General features: G+C 49.2%; 1 protein-coding gene across 24 annotated transcripts in view; it reads left to right on the forward strand.

The window, feature by feature from the left end:
• Positions 1-19,500, forward strand: part of DYSF (dysferlin) — a 227,496-nt gene that overhangs the window by 17,606 nt on the left and 190,390 nt on the right. For all 24 annotated transcript variants that reach the window (XM_077134524.1, XM_077134531.1, XM_077134534.1 and 21 more), the window contains exons 2-3: positions 6,829-6,884; positions 7,622-7,713. In XM_077134524.1, the coding sequence (XP_076990639.1) occupies positions 6,829-6,884; positions 7,622-7,713 (148 nt within the window). The remainder of the gene's footprint in view (positions 1-6,828; positions 6,885-7,621; positions 7,714-19,500) is intronic.

Here is a 19,500-nt window from a genome sequence, read left to right on the forward strand (position 1 = left end):
TGGAAGCCCCAGCCCCACTGCCCGTGTCCTCTTATCTCCCGCCTGGACCGCCCCTTCTCCACTCCAGCTGGAGCGTGGAGGTCTTTCCCTCCAGCTGGCCCCGGGGGGCTTTCCCTCTCCAGCGGGCTCCTCCTGATCTCTCCAGCAGGGCAGCCCCCTTCTTACCCGGCAGCCAACGGGCCCCCAGATCCAGAAAGTAGAAGCTGAGGGTCCTTTTGGTCACAGGGCCAGCTCAGCTCAGTGTGGAGATGCGGCCCGAGGAAGTGAGTGGGTCACTGAGCCGTCACTGGAGACCCCCCGCCACGCTGCCCAGCAGCCCCCTCCATTTCAGGCTCCAGGAAGCAGGGGCTGCTTCGTTCTCATCTTGGTTCGGAGGGCAATGTGGCTGTGGCATCTGCAACCCCTTTAGTGAGAGCCATCGGTCAGCATCTGCACACCTGTGTTCCCATCGCTCCTTGCGTGGCCCCCTGCCCCAAGTGCGGACTAGGGATGGCAACTCGCCCTTAGCGTCGCACTCATACACCTGTTGTGTCTTTTGAGACGCAGTGGGAAACGGACCACTCCATTCCCACCATTCCTCAACCTTTCCTTAGACCCTCTTTTGACCGGCATAACACTTTCCCATTCTAGTCTGTGCTGTATACCCCCGAGAAAGGTCCCGCTTCCAGTTTTTTTTTTTTATAATCCCACCAGCCCCAAAGATTCCATTGTAGCCAGTGTTACAAGTACAAGCATTTGTCTGCTTCCCAAATGCCCCGTGACCTTATGTATTGGGGAGAGGGTCTGACCTAGCCTGGCTCCTGGGAGGTAGGGACACTCCCTTCCATCGCAGCCCCTACGGGGCCCCCACAAGGTGGGTCTGAGGTGTGGGTGAAGCCTGGGGCCCAAGATTGCTGGGCTGGCCCCTCTGTCCGCTCACCTGCAGAGGCCACTGGCAGAAGGCAGAGGGGCAGTGATGTGGCTCCCATACCAGGTGGCAAGGGTCAGGAGGTATGTGGGTGTTTTAGCTTGCTAAAGCTGACCACATGCAGTGTACCAGACACGGGTTGGCTTTTACAGTGGGGCTTGATTAACTTGCAAGTTTACAATGCTAAGGTCGTGGAAATGTCCAAATTAAGACATAAACAAAATGATCCCTTCTCTGAAGACTGGCTGCTGGCCAGCTTGGGCTCCTCTCTCAGATAGCAAGGCACATGGCAGTGTCTGCTGCCCTCTCTTTCCCGGGTTTCATTGCTTCCAGCTTCTGGCTTCAGTGGTTTCCTCTCTGAGCATCTGTGTTTTTCTCTTTTAGCTTCTGTCTCTCTCAGCTTCTCTGGGTTTTTTTTCTGTGTTTGATCCTCTTCTAAGGTACTCCATTAAGAGAATTAAGACCTACCTTGGGGCAGGCCTCAACTAAAATAACCTAATCAAAAGGTCCCACCTATAATACGTTTATACCCACAGGAATGGATTAAAAGAACATGATCTTTTCTTGGGTGCATATAGCCTCTAAACTACCACACTGGGCTCCTGCCAGAGGAGACTGGTCAGCCTGGTGCCCCCTGGCACTGGCTGGTCAGGAGGGGCTCTCTCCCCTCCTTCTCCCTGTTCCCACACGAGGCACCCCCCCCCCCCCATGGTCTTCTTCGGCATCTGCTCTGGTGGGGGAACAGACAGCATCCTCCATCATCCCTGCCACTCGCCTTGGCATTCAGCAAGGTGGCAATTTCCTTGTTCTCCAGTTCTCTTCCGACGATTTTCTTCTAGGGCAGTATTTACAAACTTTTTTGACTTTAACCACAACAAGAAATATATTTTGCACCAGGACTCAGTACATATACATAAATATGGGTGTGAAAAACTAATCCACACAAAAGTTTCAAGTAACAGTACTTTTACTGTAAAAGATATACTCTGATATCTTCTTTTCTTGACTATTCTGTCTTTAAAATATATTGGTCAACTCATACAATTGATGTCCTGGCCCACTTGGGGGTCTTGTTGGGCAGTTTGAAAACCTTCTCCCTAATGCAAAGGGAGATTTTGGTCTAGGAGCCTGGGGTGGAGTTGGGCTGAGAGGAGAGAGGGCCTGGGGACATGAGTGAAGAATTTCTAGTGGGGGATGGATGTGTCTCCCCTGGTGGACTCGTCCCTCTTCACTGAGTCATTCAATCTGGACGGACACCCCAGGGCTTTAGCATGATTCCCATGATGTCTCCCGGCCCCCAAATTCTGCAGAGCAGTCTATAGAGAAGGCATGGGGCACTCCCCCCACCCAGCCTGAGCGGTGGGCCTGCTGGCATTGAGTCCCTTAAGTTATGCACTTAAAGCCACATCTCTCCAGAATGAAATTAATCATCAGGGACAGGACAGGTCTTAAATCCATGACGAGGAAGGAACTCTTTTCTTAACTGCTTCCTATTTAGCAATGTGCCTTCCCCTTCCTTGGGATGTGTACGTCATGTGATTGTGCCAGGGTAATGTGTCATTTCTTTCTTGTACTTCTTTGGGGCTACAACGCCCATCAGTGAGCCCTCCCTTCATGTCAGCGAGAGGTTCCTGGAGTTGACTGTTCTAATCAGGACTTGATGAAATCTTATCAGAGCTTTTGTCCTCCTCATCTTCAGGGAAAACAGGAAGTAGAAGATGTTTAAAAGGCGCTTTGCATGGGGCTTGACACATAGATGGTGCTCAATAAATTCTAGGAGCACTAGGAAATGAGTTTCCTGGTGGGCAGCTCAAGAGAGGCTGCAGATGGAATTTTCCATGTTGCTCCTGTAGCTGATCTGTGATAGGCGAGGAGAAGTGGACACTTACCTTTGCATCTCATGTCCACTCAAAACCTTCGACGTGGTTCAGTAGTGGTTCAAAGGTAGAATGCTCGCCTTCCATGCGGGAGACCCGGGTTCGATTCCTGGACCATGCACCTAAAAAAACCAAAATAAAAACTCTCTACGGTAGACATTCTTATTATTATCAATTTACTGCTGAGGGAACTAAAACTTAGAGAGATTATAAGACCTACTGAAGGTTAGTGGCTGTTGTTTGATGACTCCAAAGCCATATGCTAACTCCTATTGGAGCTACACCATCAGAGTGGTTCAGCTGGAGCAGGCCTGGTGCCCCTCCCAGGACGTGTCCCTCCACCTCTCCTTTCACCCCCCTCCATCCACTGGAGCACAGCCATGAAGTTAAGGAAGCTTTACAGTGTTCCCCGAGAGCTTGGTTCTATCCTGGTCAGAAAGTAAACTAGCACCTAGTTACTGGGAACCACAATATATATATTAGGGTTACTACCATGAAAAAGACAGGTCTCTACCCTCTGAAGCTATAGTCAAGTGGGGGAGACAGACCCAGAAACATCCAATAGCTGTGGTCCCTGCTTGCTTAGAGAGTAGCAAAGAAAGAGCAGTCACCTCTGCCTGGGGGAGTCAGGGGTGACTTCTCAGAGGGGAGACTGCTGAGCTGGGTATTGAGGAATCAATAGGAGTTTACTAGATGCCCCAGAGGTTGGTGGTGGTGGGGAGGGCAGTGAAGTAGCATTTAATGAGCATCATGTCAGGCACCTCAAGTATCCTATCTTGTTGAATGTTCATAGCCATCCCATGGGGAGTTATTGTGACCGTCTCACAGGTGATTAAACTGAGGCTGAAATGTTAAATATATTTCCTAATTCAGAGGTTCTCAAAAGTGGGGTACATGGACCCATGGGAGAGTCCCCAAGACCTTTTAGCAAGTCAATGAAGTCATAACTATCTTCACACTAACACCAAGAGGCTATTTGCCTTTTTCCTCATATTGGCATTTACGCTGATGGTGCAACAGCAGTGGAGGGTAAAACTGCTGTGTCCTAGCCCCCATCAAGGCAGAGGTACCAAGTTGTACCTGTCGTCATGTTCATAGTGAAAAATTGTCTGTTTCATTTAAGAATATCATTAATGAAGCAGTAAATTATTAACTCATTTGATCTTCATGTCTACATATTTGTAATATTTTGTGTGAGGACTCTTCTGTGCGTTCCCAAACATGACAATCATCACACTTGTGTGACTGCTTGAGTTGCAAGCCAAACTAGCCACTTGTTTTACATGGAAGCCATTTTTGCTTGAAAGAACAACTGAAAAACTATGATTATTCCAACTTGGGTATTTGGCAGATATTTTCTTGAACCTGCCACTTCAAGGAAAAAAATAACCTTGACGTTTGTCAGTTGTTGCCGATGATAAAAATTTGAGCTTTCAAGCAAAATTGGGAATTTTTATATCCTCCAGCTTCCCAGTATTCAAATGAGATGGGGGGTGATATTGATGAATGCGATTTTTTGGTTTTATGTAATGAAACGTGTCAGCATTTGGAAGATCTGTATAAATCAAATGACCAAAATTTTTGTTACAAAATCATGCACTGGTAAAAGATTGACTCAAAGTCCAAGATAGAGTAACAAATTTTAATGTATTAGAGTACAAAAGATTTATTGATCTGGTTTCAGGTTTTGCATTGCAGCTAACCTTTAAGAAATACCACTCGTTGATATTGAAAATTACTGATTATATATGTAGAATGGAATGATACGTTAATGTTTTTGTTTGTTCTTATTTTTTTTAATTAATAAATAAGTTTAAAAAAAGAAATACCACTTGTTGAGTTTTGGTGTAATATCAAAGAAGGATAGCCATAATTATCTAAAAGTTTATTAAAATGTGCCTCTTTCTCCATATATGTACCTGGCTGGATTTTCTTTAAAGACTTCAACTAAAACAACACATACCAGTAGATTTAATGCAGGACTAGTCAGGCCAATTCACCTAGGCATTGAAGAGATTTGCAAAAATGTAAAACAATACCACTCTTCTCACTCTTTTCCATTGTTTTGGAAATTATAGTTATTTTTTTCATAAAATATGCCATTTATGTTCATCCCAAAGGTTTATTGTTACTTTAAAGTGAATTATGAAATTATTTTTAATGTTCTCAGTTTGAATTCCTAATATGATAATAATTTATAGATACAACCCACCTGAATAAAAGCTCTTTGGGACCCTCAGTAATTTTTAAGACTGTAAAGGGGTCGTCTTTCCAAAAAGTTTAGAACAGTAGTTCACAGAAATTAAGGCTCCACATTTGCCACAGGAAGTGCGAGAAAGTTGGGGTTCACCCTCTCTCACTGGGGCATGATAAGCAGTCTCTGGGGGGCTCACGCAGCCTAAACACCCACTCTCAGCATAACTGCCTTAGAACCTGCTGAGTCCTTTGCCTCTCAATGTTCCTCTCTCCACACTTTTCCTTTGCTTTCCTCTGATTGCTTCCCTCCTCCAAATCCTTTCACAGCCTAGCTGGCGTCCTGACCCCTTCCCGCTTTCCTCCTCGTCTTCTCGCTCTGAAACTGGCCAGGGTGGGGGCTGACCCTGGAGGAGCCTGCAACTCAGGGGAGCTGGACACACACTGACAGTGGTCAGCTTAGGGGGAGGTCTGGGGATCCTGGGAGCTTCCCCGAGGTTCAAGCGGCTTTTGGGACTCAGGCAGGACTCTGTAAAAGCAGGAAGTCCCTTTTCTTCTCACAGGAGAAGCTTGCACATGTGGGCAACCAGCTGATCTTTACCATCCACCCCAAATAAAAGTTCTTGTCTCTCTGAACACTTGCCAATGTCTGCGGGTACGAACGATATCTGTTCCTGGTGGAACAGTTGGGTACATTTAGCCCTTTCTGTGCCCTTCTTAGGGCAAAGCAATGCAGAACAAAACTTCAGTGGCTAATTGCTTTCTTTGGGGCTGTCAATAACTCTTTTTCTCCATGGGCCAGTGCATCTTCCTGGAAAGAAGGGTTTTCAGCTCTGTGGGGCTTCGTGGGACCCCCTCACACTGATCCCATCCGTGGAGGGTCTGAAGCTCTGGCCCAAACTCTTGTTCTGTGGGTTAGCCTGAGAGAGGAATGCACTCGCCCAGGGCCCGGTCACAACCCAGCCCCTTCCTCCTGCCCCAGGCTCTGTAATGACAGTTATCTTCCTTCTCGCTGGGAGCCTCCGGCCTGGTTAGGAGGAGGTGTCCCCACATAGCTCTCCTCACTGCTTCCCTCTGGAGGAAGCGCCCTGGGTCCCCTGGGGCAGAGCGGGTCAGATTTCTCAGCCATTGTGGTGTTAGTTCTTCTTGTTGTCTACTCCAGATCCCTTCTGCTTTCCCTTGGCCCAGCCCCCACCAGCCAGATGGAGCTGCCTCAGGACAGTGAGCTGCAGACAGGTCCATTCAAAGCTTTGCAGGAGGGGAAGTGTTTTTTTTTTTTTAATTGAGGTAAAATTCACGTAACACGTAATTTGCCATTTTAACCATTTAAAAGCATATAGTTTAGTTGGTTTTTTGTATATTCACAATATTGTGCAGCCGACACCACTATCTAATTCCAGCACATTTTCATCACCTCAAAATGAAATTCTGTACCCATTAGGCAGTCACTCCCCCTCCCCCCTCCCCCTATGATGGTGGCTTCATTTTTAACCTCAGAAAATTTACAATGTAAACCTTTCTTTAAAAAGTCAGAAATAACAATAGCAAACTCACTAAGAAGTGTCAGCCTGGGTGCTTTCTTTTAGGTGTTCTTTAGGATTGGCTGGAGTGGTTTTGGTTGGGGGTTGGCCAGTTGGATGCTTTCTTTTAAACCTTATGCTTTCTAATTGTGCTGCCGGTCTCATTGCCGGGGGAGCCAGAGGAGCTGTGTGGCTGGCGTGGGGCGCTCACTGCCGGTGGCGGGCCCCAGGGAACCGGCAGGCTTAGGAAGATTCCCCTTGGCGGGAACCCGGGGGCAGCTGCGCAGCGGGGGGCGACCTCCTCACTCTCCCCTTTGTGTCTCTCTCCTAGGGGTGAAGAAGAGAACCAAAGTCATCAAGAACAGCGTGAACCCCGTGTGGAATGAGGTGCATTTAACCCCCCCACTCTCCTCTCTCCCTCTGCTGCCACTGCCTCTGCAGGGAGAGTTCGGGCGGCCCCTGGGGGAGGTGGATTTCTCAGCATGTCGTTGAGGAGGGAGGGGCTGGCGGTCCGGTGCATCAAGGAGACCCTCCCAGCTGTAGGAACCTGGGAGGAGCTGGTGGCCTGGCTCCTCACACAGGCCATTCTTCCTGCCCAATGGTCACCTCCTCCTTGCAGCCCTCCTTGATGAACTGGGTCTCTCCCTGCACATGGTTCCCGGTGGGGATCTTTGGAGGGGGTTGGGGTGCACAGACCAGCCTTTGCTCTGAGGGGGATCATGGACCTCTGGCTGGGCTCTCTCAAAGCGGCACTAACCCATGCTGCCTACTGGGGCCTGGTTTCCGGGACAGTGTGGTGACCTTAAGGACCTGAAGGTCACCTGGTCTCTCCTCAACTGTGCTCCTGGCCTGGCTTTCTGGTGACCGAATGGAATTGAGCTGGGGACAGGGAGTCCTAGTGGTCTGGCCCCCTCCTCCCTTCCACTGCCTTCTGCTCTCACTTGTGCCACCTCTGAAGCTCTGGGACCCTGATATTCACCCATTCATTCATTCATTCATTCATCCGTTCATCCTCCTGCATTGCTCGTGGATGTTTGCTCAGTGTGCTGGGGGTGGAGGATAGACAGCCCAGCCCCTTCCCCAGGAGCCCACAGGTTAAAATGCCTTTTCTCTTTCTCTTCCAGGGCTTTGAGTGGGACCTCAAGGGTGTCCCCCTGGACCAGGGCTCCGAACTTCATGTGGTGGTCAAAGACCATGAGACGATGGGGAGGAACAGGTGAGGTGGGCGCGGGGTGCGCCAAGGCCTGGAGGCTCAGGCAAGGTGGAGGTGGCTGCGGACTCCAGAGTCCCAGCCACGTGTCCCTGGGACCCTTGGGGACTTGGATCTACCTGAGCGTGGCTGTTTCAACTTAGCATTTACCGAGGACACGCTTTTTGCAGGCCTGGCTCAGTGGGACATGCTGAGAACTTGCCTGTTGGTAAATCTGAGAGCCACCCAGGCTGCAGAGAAGGGGATGTGAGCTAGAAACGGGTGTGCATGCCTTTGCACAGACAGCGTGGGTGCCAGGGAGCTGGCAGGGAGCGGCTCGGGCTCCCGGGGGCGGGTCCTCCCCGCCCATTCCTGGTTGGTGAGGCCAGCAGGCACACGCCTGGAGGAGGCAGAAGAAAAGCTGCAAGGAGCAGGAGTCTGTCGAGGAAGGCTTCATGGAAGAGGTGGGACTTGAGACAAGGTTTATTGTTTAGAAGTCATGACAGCAACAATGGCTGGCACTAACTGCACCCTTTCCCTGGGGCAGTGTCTGTGTGGTTATTTCATTTACACAGTGGGGAGGGTTTTCAGACCAAGGAGCTAGCAGGAGCAAAGCGGTGGAGGCAAAAGCAGGTTGCCTACAGGCTGGCTAGAGGAATTTCCTCTTGTTATGGCGCTCCCAGGCCTTGTACATGAGGACGGTGGAGGTGGAGGTTGGGGTGGGCAGCGAGCTAGTGGGCAGATGGACCTGTTGATTGTGGTAGTAGGGTGGGGACTGGGACACACAGCCTGGGTGGTGCGCAGTGACGGGCTTCGAATGTTGGAGTAGGAGTTCGGTGGTCCCTGCTGAGCATGATGAGGAGCAGGCGTGTTAGATACCAGCGGGGTGGTAGGGGGCTGGGGGGAGGGTGTTTGCCCTTGGTGCTGGCTACTGAGGTCCAGGCCCAAGGAGCAGGTGTGGGCTTGCTGTCCTGTGGCTGACTCACAGGGCAGCCTTTGTTTGGGAATTGGGTCAGTTGGCGTCTAAGGCACGGGAGGCCTGGTCATGTTTCCTTGGGGTGGGCAAGGAGAGAGAGGGAAGGAGGAAAGATTCTGGGTCCTGGGGAAGGCTGAGCGTCTTGGACTACAAAATACCTGGAAGTTTGAAATCTTAAGCGTGGAAAGAAAAACCCACCTGCCACGGCCTCCCCATAGCTCTGCTTAGGTGTGGGTGTGGTGTGTGTGGGGAGGTGCAGGCACTTCACTGGCTCCTCGAAGTTTGGGCTGCAAGCGTCGGGGGAGACCATGGGCACCATCTGGAGGACGTGGGGACCATCCTGTTGAGCTCCGGATCTCAGCAGCTCCCACTCGCACAAGGGTGGTGGTTGGACTCAGTTTACTCCAAACTACCTTCTAACGGGAAGGAAAATGAGGCAGTCTGGTACAAGCACGGAGGGTGGACCCGCTGGCCAGTTCGGGCGCACGCTCTGGACACTGCACCCTGAAGGCTGCCTGGGGGAGGGCCGTTTAGACCGTGGCTGGGCAGAGTCCAGAGGGGGAGAGCGTGGCAGTGTGTGGGAGTGGAGGGCGGCCCAGGAGGCCTTGCGGGGGGGACTCAGTCACCGAGCAGGGGGGCCAGATTGGGAGGGGGCCTCGAGGGCTGGATGAGGATAATAATAGCCTAACCAAGCAGCTGGCGTTTATTAACAGCTTAGCCATGTCCCTGGCCCTGCCCCTAGTCTTTATATACAATTTCTTTTTTAATCAGGTAGGTACTGTTATTATAATTAACATCCGGACAGCTGGGGAGACCACTGCGCTGAGAGATTGGGGAGCTGTCTTGCAGGCTCACGGGAGGAGCGGGCACGGAGGGCAGGCCTTCCCACGTGCTCAGCATCACTGAGCCCCCTGCACCCCTCAGAGGCTCCTGGCAGCCCCGGTGAGCGCTGACCCTTTCTGGAGAGTTCAGTTCCCCGGGTAATGCTGCAGTTCTGAGATTTTAGTGAGGCAAAGGCTGGATAGGCTGGTTACTGCGGGGCATGCAGAGGAAATGCATGTTTCATTTTCATAATCACATTCAGCAGTTTTGCAGGCCTGTGGGGTGTTTTCTAAGATGATGAAGGCAGCATAAGACGAGGGTCCGTGGGCATATTTTTCATCAATTCACGTGACAATGGGTAGGTCTTCTGGGAGGGAGGTCACACTGGGGGGGAGGTGACGTGGCCCCCTGAGGGCTCTCTTGGTCGCCCCTTGGTGTCCTGCAGCGCCCTGAAAATTGGTTTCCCACACGACCAGTTCATTGCTGGGAGTTTGCTGAAAATCTATTTCTCAAGTGTCAATTTACAGAACAACTAATTCATTAAACTCACCCATTTGCCAGAAACTTGTGTTTTATAACTATTGGAATATATATATTATTCCAGAGACTTTTCTTAATTTTGTATTTCTAGCAGTTAAATATTAAATTTATATGAAACTAAATCTAAATGTTCATTTCTAAGTTTGCTCAGGTAAGGAGGCGAGGGTGGAGCCCTTTGGGGCATGGGCAGTAAGGCAGGACACCTGGATTATGTCATTTTCCCCATGATCAGACCTCGAGGTACATTCTCTGTACACATGACATGTGAGGAAACAATTGAAGGCTAAAAGTATGAAAAATTCCAAAGCTGTAAAAGGGAGAAACCACCAAGAGGGGACAAGGGGAATCGGGCGACATTAAATTTTGAAAGAGAGGAGGTAAGAAAAAAAATCCGTAAATTCAGTTCAATGACTGTTATCCACTGACCCCCCCACTCACTGCGCTCCAGCTGGTCACAGTCTGGTCCGGCGGCAGGCAGGGTGACAGGCGGGTGACCACGACCACTGCCCTCTGCCTGGCCCGGCCTCGTCGGCTGGGGCTGTCAGTGAGGTCAGACCCCACCAGCTCACCAAGCATCTGCTCCTTCATTTCGGGGCATCCTGGGCATGTCTTTCGGGGCATTCCCTGGCCGTCTGCGAAGCGAGGTGGGCGACAGGCGTCCTGCACCTTAATTGTTTCACTCCCCTTCCCTGTTCCTCAGCGTCAGACCCCCGGCTCTGGGTGTTGCTAGGTCTCCCCTCACTGCCTCACTCATTCTTTCCAGCTTCTCACGCGGTCCTCTGCCTCCACATGTCTCTGGCTTTGCTTCTCTTCCTTCCTCCCTGCCCTCCGAATTTTATTCTTTCTCTGCTCTGTCTTCGCCCCCACCCTCTTCTCCCTGTGGCTTCTGGGGAATTTGATATTGATGTCCCTGGGCAGTTTTGGGGTGGCCTCGTTAGATCAGACTGCTCTTGGCCTGGAATGGGGTCTCAGGGAGGCCCCCCGTGCCTCAGGACGGGGAGCCACCCAGGGCCGAGGGGCAACCCGAAGCCTCAGAGGCGTCTGGGCCAGCTCTGGGCCAGCTCTATGTCATTGCAGTCAGGAGTCAAATGCGCACGAAAGGAAGCCCTGCGTCCATGAGTGGCAGACCCGGCTGGAGGAATCTGGAGCCTCAGCCCAGGCTGCTCTGGAAAACTTCAGGTTTACTCCCGGCTTCTCGGACAGAGGCTGGAGGGGAGGTGACCTTGACCTCTGACCCGCCCTCTGCGGAAGCCGCGTGTTTTGACCGCTGGCACGTTCAGGGTCAGTGGTTCCTTATTCAGGCTGCATGATGGAATTACCTGGGCAGCTTTTAAATATGCCAGCGCCGGGACCCCGCCCCAGAGGCTCCGATTTAACTGGTGTGAGACTGGGCCTGTGCAGTCGTAACAAACCCCCGGGGTGATTCCTCGTGCGGCCTCTGGACCCTGGCTGCCAGGTAGAGCTTTTCTGAGATGATGGAAATGTTCAGTCTGTGTTGACGTTGACTGGTGTAACTGAGGAACTGAATTATATATTCTCTTTAAGTGAAATGTATCTCTTAGTAGCTACATGTGGTGAACAGCCCTACAGGATGGACAGGCACCTGTAGATTTTCTGGGGTCATGGACCTGCCTTGACTCCATAATAGAATCACCTGGGAACATTTAAAAATGTCAGTGTCTGGGCTGCCTCTCATAGTGATGGAAAGGGGAACTCTGGAATGGGGTGCAGCCCTCTGTATTTTTTTTTTTTTTTGCATGGGCAGGCTCTGGGAATTGAACCCGGGTCTCTGGCATGGCAGGTGAGAACTGTACCACTGAGCCACTGTGACCCCACCCCAAGCCCTCAGTATTTGTTTAAAATGGCCTGGGTGATTCCAGTGTGCACCCAGGGTCAAGAACCTGCTGCTTTAGAGCCATCCTGGCACTTCTGAAAGCAATTGCTCTCAAATATTCAATGGATTATCTTCATTTGCTAGGGCTACCATGACACCTACCACATGAGTTGGCTTAAACAACAAGAGTTTATTGTCTCACAGTTTTGGAGAGTAGAAGTCTGGCTTTTCCTGCCTCTGGTTTCTACTGATTCATGGCGTCTGAATTTCCTTTGCTCATAAGGACTCATCATATGGATTAAGGCCCACTCCTGATTCCATTTAGCGTCATCTAAATAGGATTTTCACTCACCTCTTCTTGAGTGAGCCCACACTTGAGGTCCTGTTTATAAATGGGTCCATTGCCGCAGGGACGTGGGATAAGACCTGACTGTGTCTACTGTGGAGAACATGATTTAATCCCCAACAATCAAGAAATGATTATAAGCTGTCACTATGGTAGTAGGTAATGTATGTGATTATTGGGAGAAATAATCACAAAATAATATTGGCTAAAACTGCATGTGGTGAAATTATTAAAGGAATGAAAAACAAGCTGAAGCATCTTGTTGATATCTGCAAATGCTGACCTGGGAAAATTGGATTTAATAGAAATAGTTCCACAAACGGAAACTCAAGATGGCAAAGGAGCTATAGCTGATAAAGTTTATTGTGGACTTAAAAATAAAACAGACCTAGGGACCAAATCTGTGTTGTGAAATTTACACTGCAAATAATTGTTCCCCATGAAACTAATTTCAGTAAATAACAATGGAATGGATAAAAAAGGGAAAATGTTTAATTGAACCGTATAGAAAATGTATCAGTGAATGAAACTGGCTTAATTTTATTTGTTTTGGAAAATGGCTTCCCAGCAGAAATTAACTCATGGAGGTGTTTTTTTTTATTTAAATGTTTCAGAAATATAAACGTAAACAAAAATCTCCATGGGGACAAAACACCTACCTGCTGAAACACCAGGGTCAAAATGTCTGGTCCTCACCTCTGTCCAGTAGCTCAGGCCCCAGGGCAGGGTGACCAGATCAACAAATAAGCAGAGAGGACACCCAGTTCAAGTTGAATTTCCCAAATATTGTATAGGATGTACAGTCTGTCCTCATTATTCACGGATTCCATATGTGCAAATTGGCCCTACTCGTTAAGATTTGTTGTAACCCCCAAATCAACATTTGTGGTTGTTCCTGACTATATGCAGAGTGGGAAAAAGCTTGAGTCAGCTTCTTGTTTCAGCTCTCTGCCTTCTTGTTTCAGCTCTCATCCTGTAAACAAGTGTCCTTCTGCAGCACATGTAATGCCACTTTGTTTTTTCATTTTTGTGCTTTTTTGTGGGTGACTTAACTGTTAAAAATGGCCCCCAGGCGTGGTGCTGACGTGCTGTCTAGTGTTCCTAAGCCTGATAAGGCTGCCATGTGCCTTATGGAGAAAATATGTGTGTTAGATAAGCTTGGTTCAGGATGAGTTATAGCATGCTTGACCACGCCTTCCAATGAGCTCCAATTGCTTGCCCTTTAATGTGATTTATGATTAAACTTGCTTAAATTTATGTTTAAATGTTGCTCTGAAACATTTTGAAAGCAATAATACTGTTAGGTGGGCTTCAACGGAACCAGTGTGTAAAAGGCTGGTGAAGCAGAGAACTGTATGCACAATTAATCTGTATGCAAAATTAAGGAGGAGAGAAAAGATATAAGGCGTCTTTAAACGGAAACATAAAAGTTACATATTGATTGGTTGACAAAATGTTGTGACCAGAGGCTGGCAGAAGCTTAACGGGCAGGGCAAAGGATCAGTGCTTGCTAACTCAGTGTTCATGGAGACTTTGTAAAACATAACTACTATGAAAAAAGAGAATCTGTACTTATATTAAAAAATTATTTGTTCTTTACCTGAAATGCAAATTTGAATGGGCAACTTTTTACCCCAGGACGGCTATGCATCCAGCACCCCCCTTGCTTTGATCAAGCAGCGTAGAAGGAGACCTTGGTTTACACCGAGAATCCGTTGAGGCACTTTGTTCATTACCTTTAAAGATGCTTGCCTTTGAGTAGAGCAGTGCCCTGGCTTGAGTAGCATTTTCTTTGGGACAGTGATCCACTCACAGTCTTTTAGAGCCTCTGGGCATTGAGGGGCTGTCACCCATGCCCAGAGCCTTACTTGCCCTTCCCGGTGGCCTAGGGCATCACTCATGGTGATGCAAATGGCCGGGCCAGATCCAGGAAGCAGCTCGCAAAAGTGTCCCTAAATGCTGCTGCTGCTTCCCCTCATCTCTTTTTCAGCCGCTCCTCCCCACCCTACCGTACCCCAGTGTGGGCTGGATGACCTGGTCCGGTAGGAGTGTGGACCTTGGGAAGAGCCCAAGTGTCTGTCCCAAGTGGCTGTGTGGTCTTGGACAGGTCACCGAAGCTCCCGAGCCTCTCCTTCGTCCTTCTTAGGTAGCATTAAATCAACAGCAAAAGCACATCTACGGAACCTGCCACAAAGTGGAGCGCCCTAGATGTTCCCTTGGGTGTACCCCCTTTTCCTTATCCCCTTTGTGGTGCCTTCTGCTGTCCCAGTTGCTCCAAGTCCCACTGACCCAGCTGTGGTTTGAAAGGGGCTGATCCGCACTGAGGTGTTAGTGGCAGCCTGCGACTTAACGCTCTGCTCCTTCTTAGGAGTCTGGACGCTGCCGCTCTATTTAAACTTTGTTTAAATAAAAAAGGGAAGTGCTAAAGGTGAGCGTCAAGCCACAGAAGAAGAGCGAGTTGCTATTTGGGGATAGTGTGTCTTTCTGCCCTCTCCTGTGGGGCTGTCCCTGAGCCTGGAGCAGGGCTTGGTGTCCCCAGAGTGGAGGTGGGGACTGTCCTCGTCCCTTCTGGGGCAGTGGGCTTAATTGTTGGAGGAATGTGGGAGGGTCCAGGGAGGAGCAGATCTGTCCTGGGATGAGGCAGGAGGTCTGGGCCTCCAGGCTGTCCACTGGGGCTAGGCAGGGCAGGGGTGATGGCGCAAGCCTGAGGATCAGGGGCTGCACTCAGGGACCCCCACTCCCCACAGTGAGTCACCATCCTGGCACTGCCAGTGACTTGGACCTCTCTGAACCTCTGTTTACTCATCAGCAAAATGGCAGCAGTGGTACTTGTGTGGCAAAGTAGTTGTGAAGTTTGCCATGAGAGAATGCATGCAAAAGATGCCTCCCTTGTGCTTGTACATTAAAGGTGTTCAGTCTGTGGAGGCTGTTGTAGTAGCAGGAGCCATGTGGGTGCACACACAGACCACACAAACGTGTGAACATTACTCCATGCGTGTGCCCCCTGTGGAGCACACAGGCTGCTCCTGAGTGTGTGAACCTACGTGCACATACCTCTTTTATTTAAAAAAAATGCTAAGAGAAAAAAAAGTATAAAAGAATAAAAATTACCAATAAGACCCATTACTTACAAAGTTATAAAGGAACAAGTGCAAAATCTCTCACTGTTCACCCATCTACTCCTCCCCTCCAGAGGTGCCCACTGTTAACAATTTGATGCGTATCTTTCTCCACTTCTAAACATCTGCAGGCATCTGTTTACATCCCTGCATATATATTTTCTTATATAAAAATGGAATTTTGCTCTACATATTGTTCTACAACTCACTGTTTGTCACTGCATCATGGACTTTGCCAGATCAATATGTGTTGATCCAGCACATTTTTCAATGACTGTGGCATTGCACCTAATCCGCCAAGCCCTTATAGGCTGGTGTTGTCTCTTTCCAGTTTCTTGCTCTCAAATGATTGTTCAATGAACATCTTTATCCAAATGTCCTTCTGTCCTTAAACTATTGATTCTTTAGGAGAAGTCTTAGAAATAAGTTTACTGGACCAAACGGCATGAGCAAAGAGAATTTCTATATATTCTGCCACATTCCTTTTAAAAAATGTTGTCTTAGTGCATGTCTCCCAACAATCTAAAAAAGTGCCTGTCAATCTTTTATTTTGTGGGATGGGCAAGAAAAATGGTGCCTTGTGGTCTGCATTTTCTTGACTTCTTGCAAAACTGAGAATGTTTTCATGCGTTTATTGCCTATTTGTATTTCTTCTGTGAATTGCTTGTTCTTTCTTTGTGGTGGAGGGGGGATGCTTGTCTTTTTCTTACTAATTCAGGGTGATGCTGTGTATCTGGGACTTTGTTAGGAATGCTAACGTTGTGTCTTACGTGTGGAGGATGTCTTCTTCTGCCATCTGTAGGTTGCTTTCTCTGAGCGTCCTTTCCTCACGCAGCTGCGGTTCCATCTGTATGTGCACAGACACCATTTAAAAGGCAGAGAAGTTTTGCTGTTCTTAGATGTTGAGAAAAATGGGCATCAGTTCAGTCTCTGGGTTTTAGAAAGCCGGTTTGCAGCCCCCCCCACCCCCCACCTCCTTTCTAGAATCCTCCATCTGGGGGCAGGGATACATTCATTGTCCCATTGTTCTCTGCATGCCCGGAAGCACTGACGGGCTCCTGATTTTCAAGGATTTGTATTTTGTCCTGGATTTCATCCAGGAAATTCCTGGGTTCCAGAATACTTTTTCTTTTGTCTTTCTCTGGACTGAAGTGGAAAACTATTTCGAGTTACCCTTGGGCAGCCCCTGGAGAGTCAGATACTGGCAGGAAGGCGGCCGGAGGCTGGGCGGGCTCAGGCCTGTAGAATGTCCGGCTGTCCCTTGCTTCCTGCCCCTCACTGCCAGGCACGCACAGCGGAGCCCGCGCAGCTCCCACCGGCGCACCCTCACTGCTGGACTTACGCCTCTTCTGACCGTGTGTCTCCTCCCAGGACAGCTGTCGAAGTTTCCTGAAGCCCTTAGGTGTTTACTGGCCGTGGGCACCTTCGCCTCCCTGAGGCCGTGGCATCGCGGTGCCATGTGTCTCTCTCAGGGCCCGGCCTGCACTGAGCCCTGCCTTGAGCCACACTGTGCTGGGGCAGCACACACACGCTTTCCCTCCAGGCACGTGTTGTACCCCCGAGTGGAAGAGGCTGTGGGGTCATCCCGTTAGGGGGTCTCATTGCCTGCATCCCGGGGTCGGGAAGAAGCCCATCCTGGGGCTGGATCCTTCTGCTAGAAGGCCCTTCCTTCTTTTGAGCCACCATCTTACTCCCTGAGATTCCTTGGGTCTTATTTCTTTTCTGCTGTCAGGAAGAACCAAACCAAACCAAAACAAAACATCAGATTGCATCCCTTCCATCTGACAGCACTGCAAGCCATGGGTTAATGTCGGCAGCCCCTGGATGCGGTGGTTTATAACCACTGAATCTTTGAACATTATCTTTTTTTTTACCTGAACATAATCTGTAAAAGGATAAAATTTTACACATAAAAAAGGAAGACCATGGTCTTACACTTTGCACCTTACACGCATACACACAATTATCCTTAAGGAAGAACAAAAAACATGGAAAGAGTGTGAATGGAATCGGAACTAATTTCTTTCTTTTTTTTTTTTTGGCTTTTTAAGAAAAAATTTATTTTATTTATTAAACATACCAACATGCAAACCCAAACATTCTTACCATATGATCATTCCATTCTACATATATAATCAGTAATTCACATTGTCATCATATAGTTGCATATTCATCATCACGATCATTTCTGATTGAAATGATCTGATGAACATTTGCATCAATTCAGAAAAAGAAATAAAAAGAAAACAAGAAAAAATTCATACATACCATACCCTTTACCCCTCCCTTTCATTGACCACTAGCATTTCATTCTACTAAATTTATTTTAACATTTGGAATGAACTTCTTGTGAAGAAATATATAAAAAGCACTTTATGAGTAAAAGAACTTCCTATATCAGCAGAGGATGCAGAGAGGGGAGACAAAGCATGGTTTAGCCTAATTCATGAGTCAACAGTCTAAGAAGGTTATTCAAGAGCAGTGAACTTTGGACATTAAAGACAATCCCTAGTTTTCATCACTTCAGATTCTGCAAAGTTGATCACTGATGATGCTAAAAAAGCATCTGTGCTTTCATTTTTTTAGAGGTCTTGATTTGTTCCTCATTATTTAGCCGCGGTTTGTACCTTTCAGTGGCTGATTCCTTGGTTCTCACTCAGCGTTAGGTCCTAGTCACCAGAAGAGCCACAGTTTTAAACTATGGGCCAGGTGTGCCTGGAGGAGGCTGGGAAGGTGGCGAGCGGGTGGGCGGGAGGAAGGCAGCCAGCTCTTCCTCTCTGGGCGCGCTGGACAGCTTAGCTCGGGTTTGGCTGGGGCCCTCGGAGGTGTGTAGTATTTCCACGAGACTCCTGCAGGCCAGGGACTGCTGGCCTTTTCATTCTCTGCCGTGTTCCTTGTACCTTCAACGGTGCCTACCTGTCTACAGATGTGCAGGATCAACAAATAACTTTTACAGAAGAGAAAACAGCTCCAGGAAGGTTCTGCAGCTTGTGTCCAGCCACACATTTGGTGAGCGGCAGAGCTGGGCTTCAAACCCAGGTGGGAAGACATTGGAGTTTTTCTAGGCCTCAACGGATGGATCCAGCAGATTCCGTATTTGCAAATTCACCTGCTCACTGATATTTATTTTGTAACCCCAAATCAGTACTCACAGTACTTTTGGAGGCATTTGTGGATATGCACAGAGCAGTGAAAATATTTGAGTTGTCCAATGGGCACTTTCCCTGCTGAGGTTGAACAAAGCATCGCTCTGCCTTCTGATTTCAGCTCTCATTCTGTAAACAAGAGTGCTTTTTGCAGCATGTGTAGTGCTGCGTTGTTTGCATTCTTGTGCTTTTTGTTGCCAATTTTGCTGTTTAAACTGGCACCCCAGCTGAAGCGCTGTCCATTGTTCCGAAGTCTGTGATGGGCCTTACAGGAGATCCGCGTAGGGCAGTGGCGTCACTGGGCCATGAACTTGGAAACTAGGTTTTTTTTCCATGGAGGAAAAATGTGTGCCCTGTCAATATGCAAGCCGCTTTGGTCTTTCCCTCCCTCCCCCAAGCCAATTCCTGACTTCTCTTTCCGCCCTTGGGATGGCAGTAGCTCTTTCAGCCCCTATGCTTCTCCTGCCCCCACGTTCCAGTGGCTGCAGAACACAGTGAAACTCTGAGAGATGACCAGGCCTGCAGAGGCTCGGAGAGCCAGCGACATTTCTTTGCCAGTAGGAGGGGAGAGGACGACCCAGAACCCATGGGATTTCCTTCCAATATGCCAGGCTCTGCACATGCTCAGTGCTGGCTGCAAGGCAACCAGGACCCCGTGCAGGACACCCCCTATTGAAATCTGCCTGCCCCCCGCGTCCCCTGGCAGTACCCATGACTGTGAGCTGAGGGCACTGGGGCCCCAAGGTTGTGTCTCAGTTTCAATGTCCTGCTGTGTCCACCCCAGGTGGGGCCCCTTCAAGGCCTGGGCATCCCTTCTTTATCCTCCTTGGCATGAATGGGTGGAGAGTGGTCATCAGAGTTTCCAGGAGAACCCCACCACCACCCCATGGAGACCCTCCTTGGCTCCTCCAGCTGTTCCCCTCTGAGCAGCTCTCCCTGCTGCCCGCTGCTGGGAGGTGGGTCTCTCCCCGACCCCCGTCAGCTCCACCCCCTCAGCCTGCTCCTTAGGCTTTGGGACAGAAACCACCCAA

This window comes from Tamandua tetradactyla, chromosome 17, assembly GCF_023851605.1.
Source record: "Tamandua tetradactyla isolate mTamTet1 chromosome 17, mTamTet1.pri, whole genome shotgun sequence".
Classification (NCBI taxonomy): domain Eukaryota; kingdom Metazoa; phylum Chordata; class Mammalia; order Pilosa; family Myrmecophagidae; genus Tamandua; species Tamandua tetradactyla.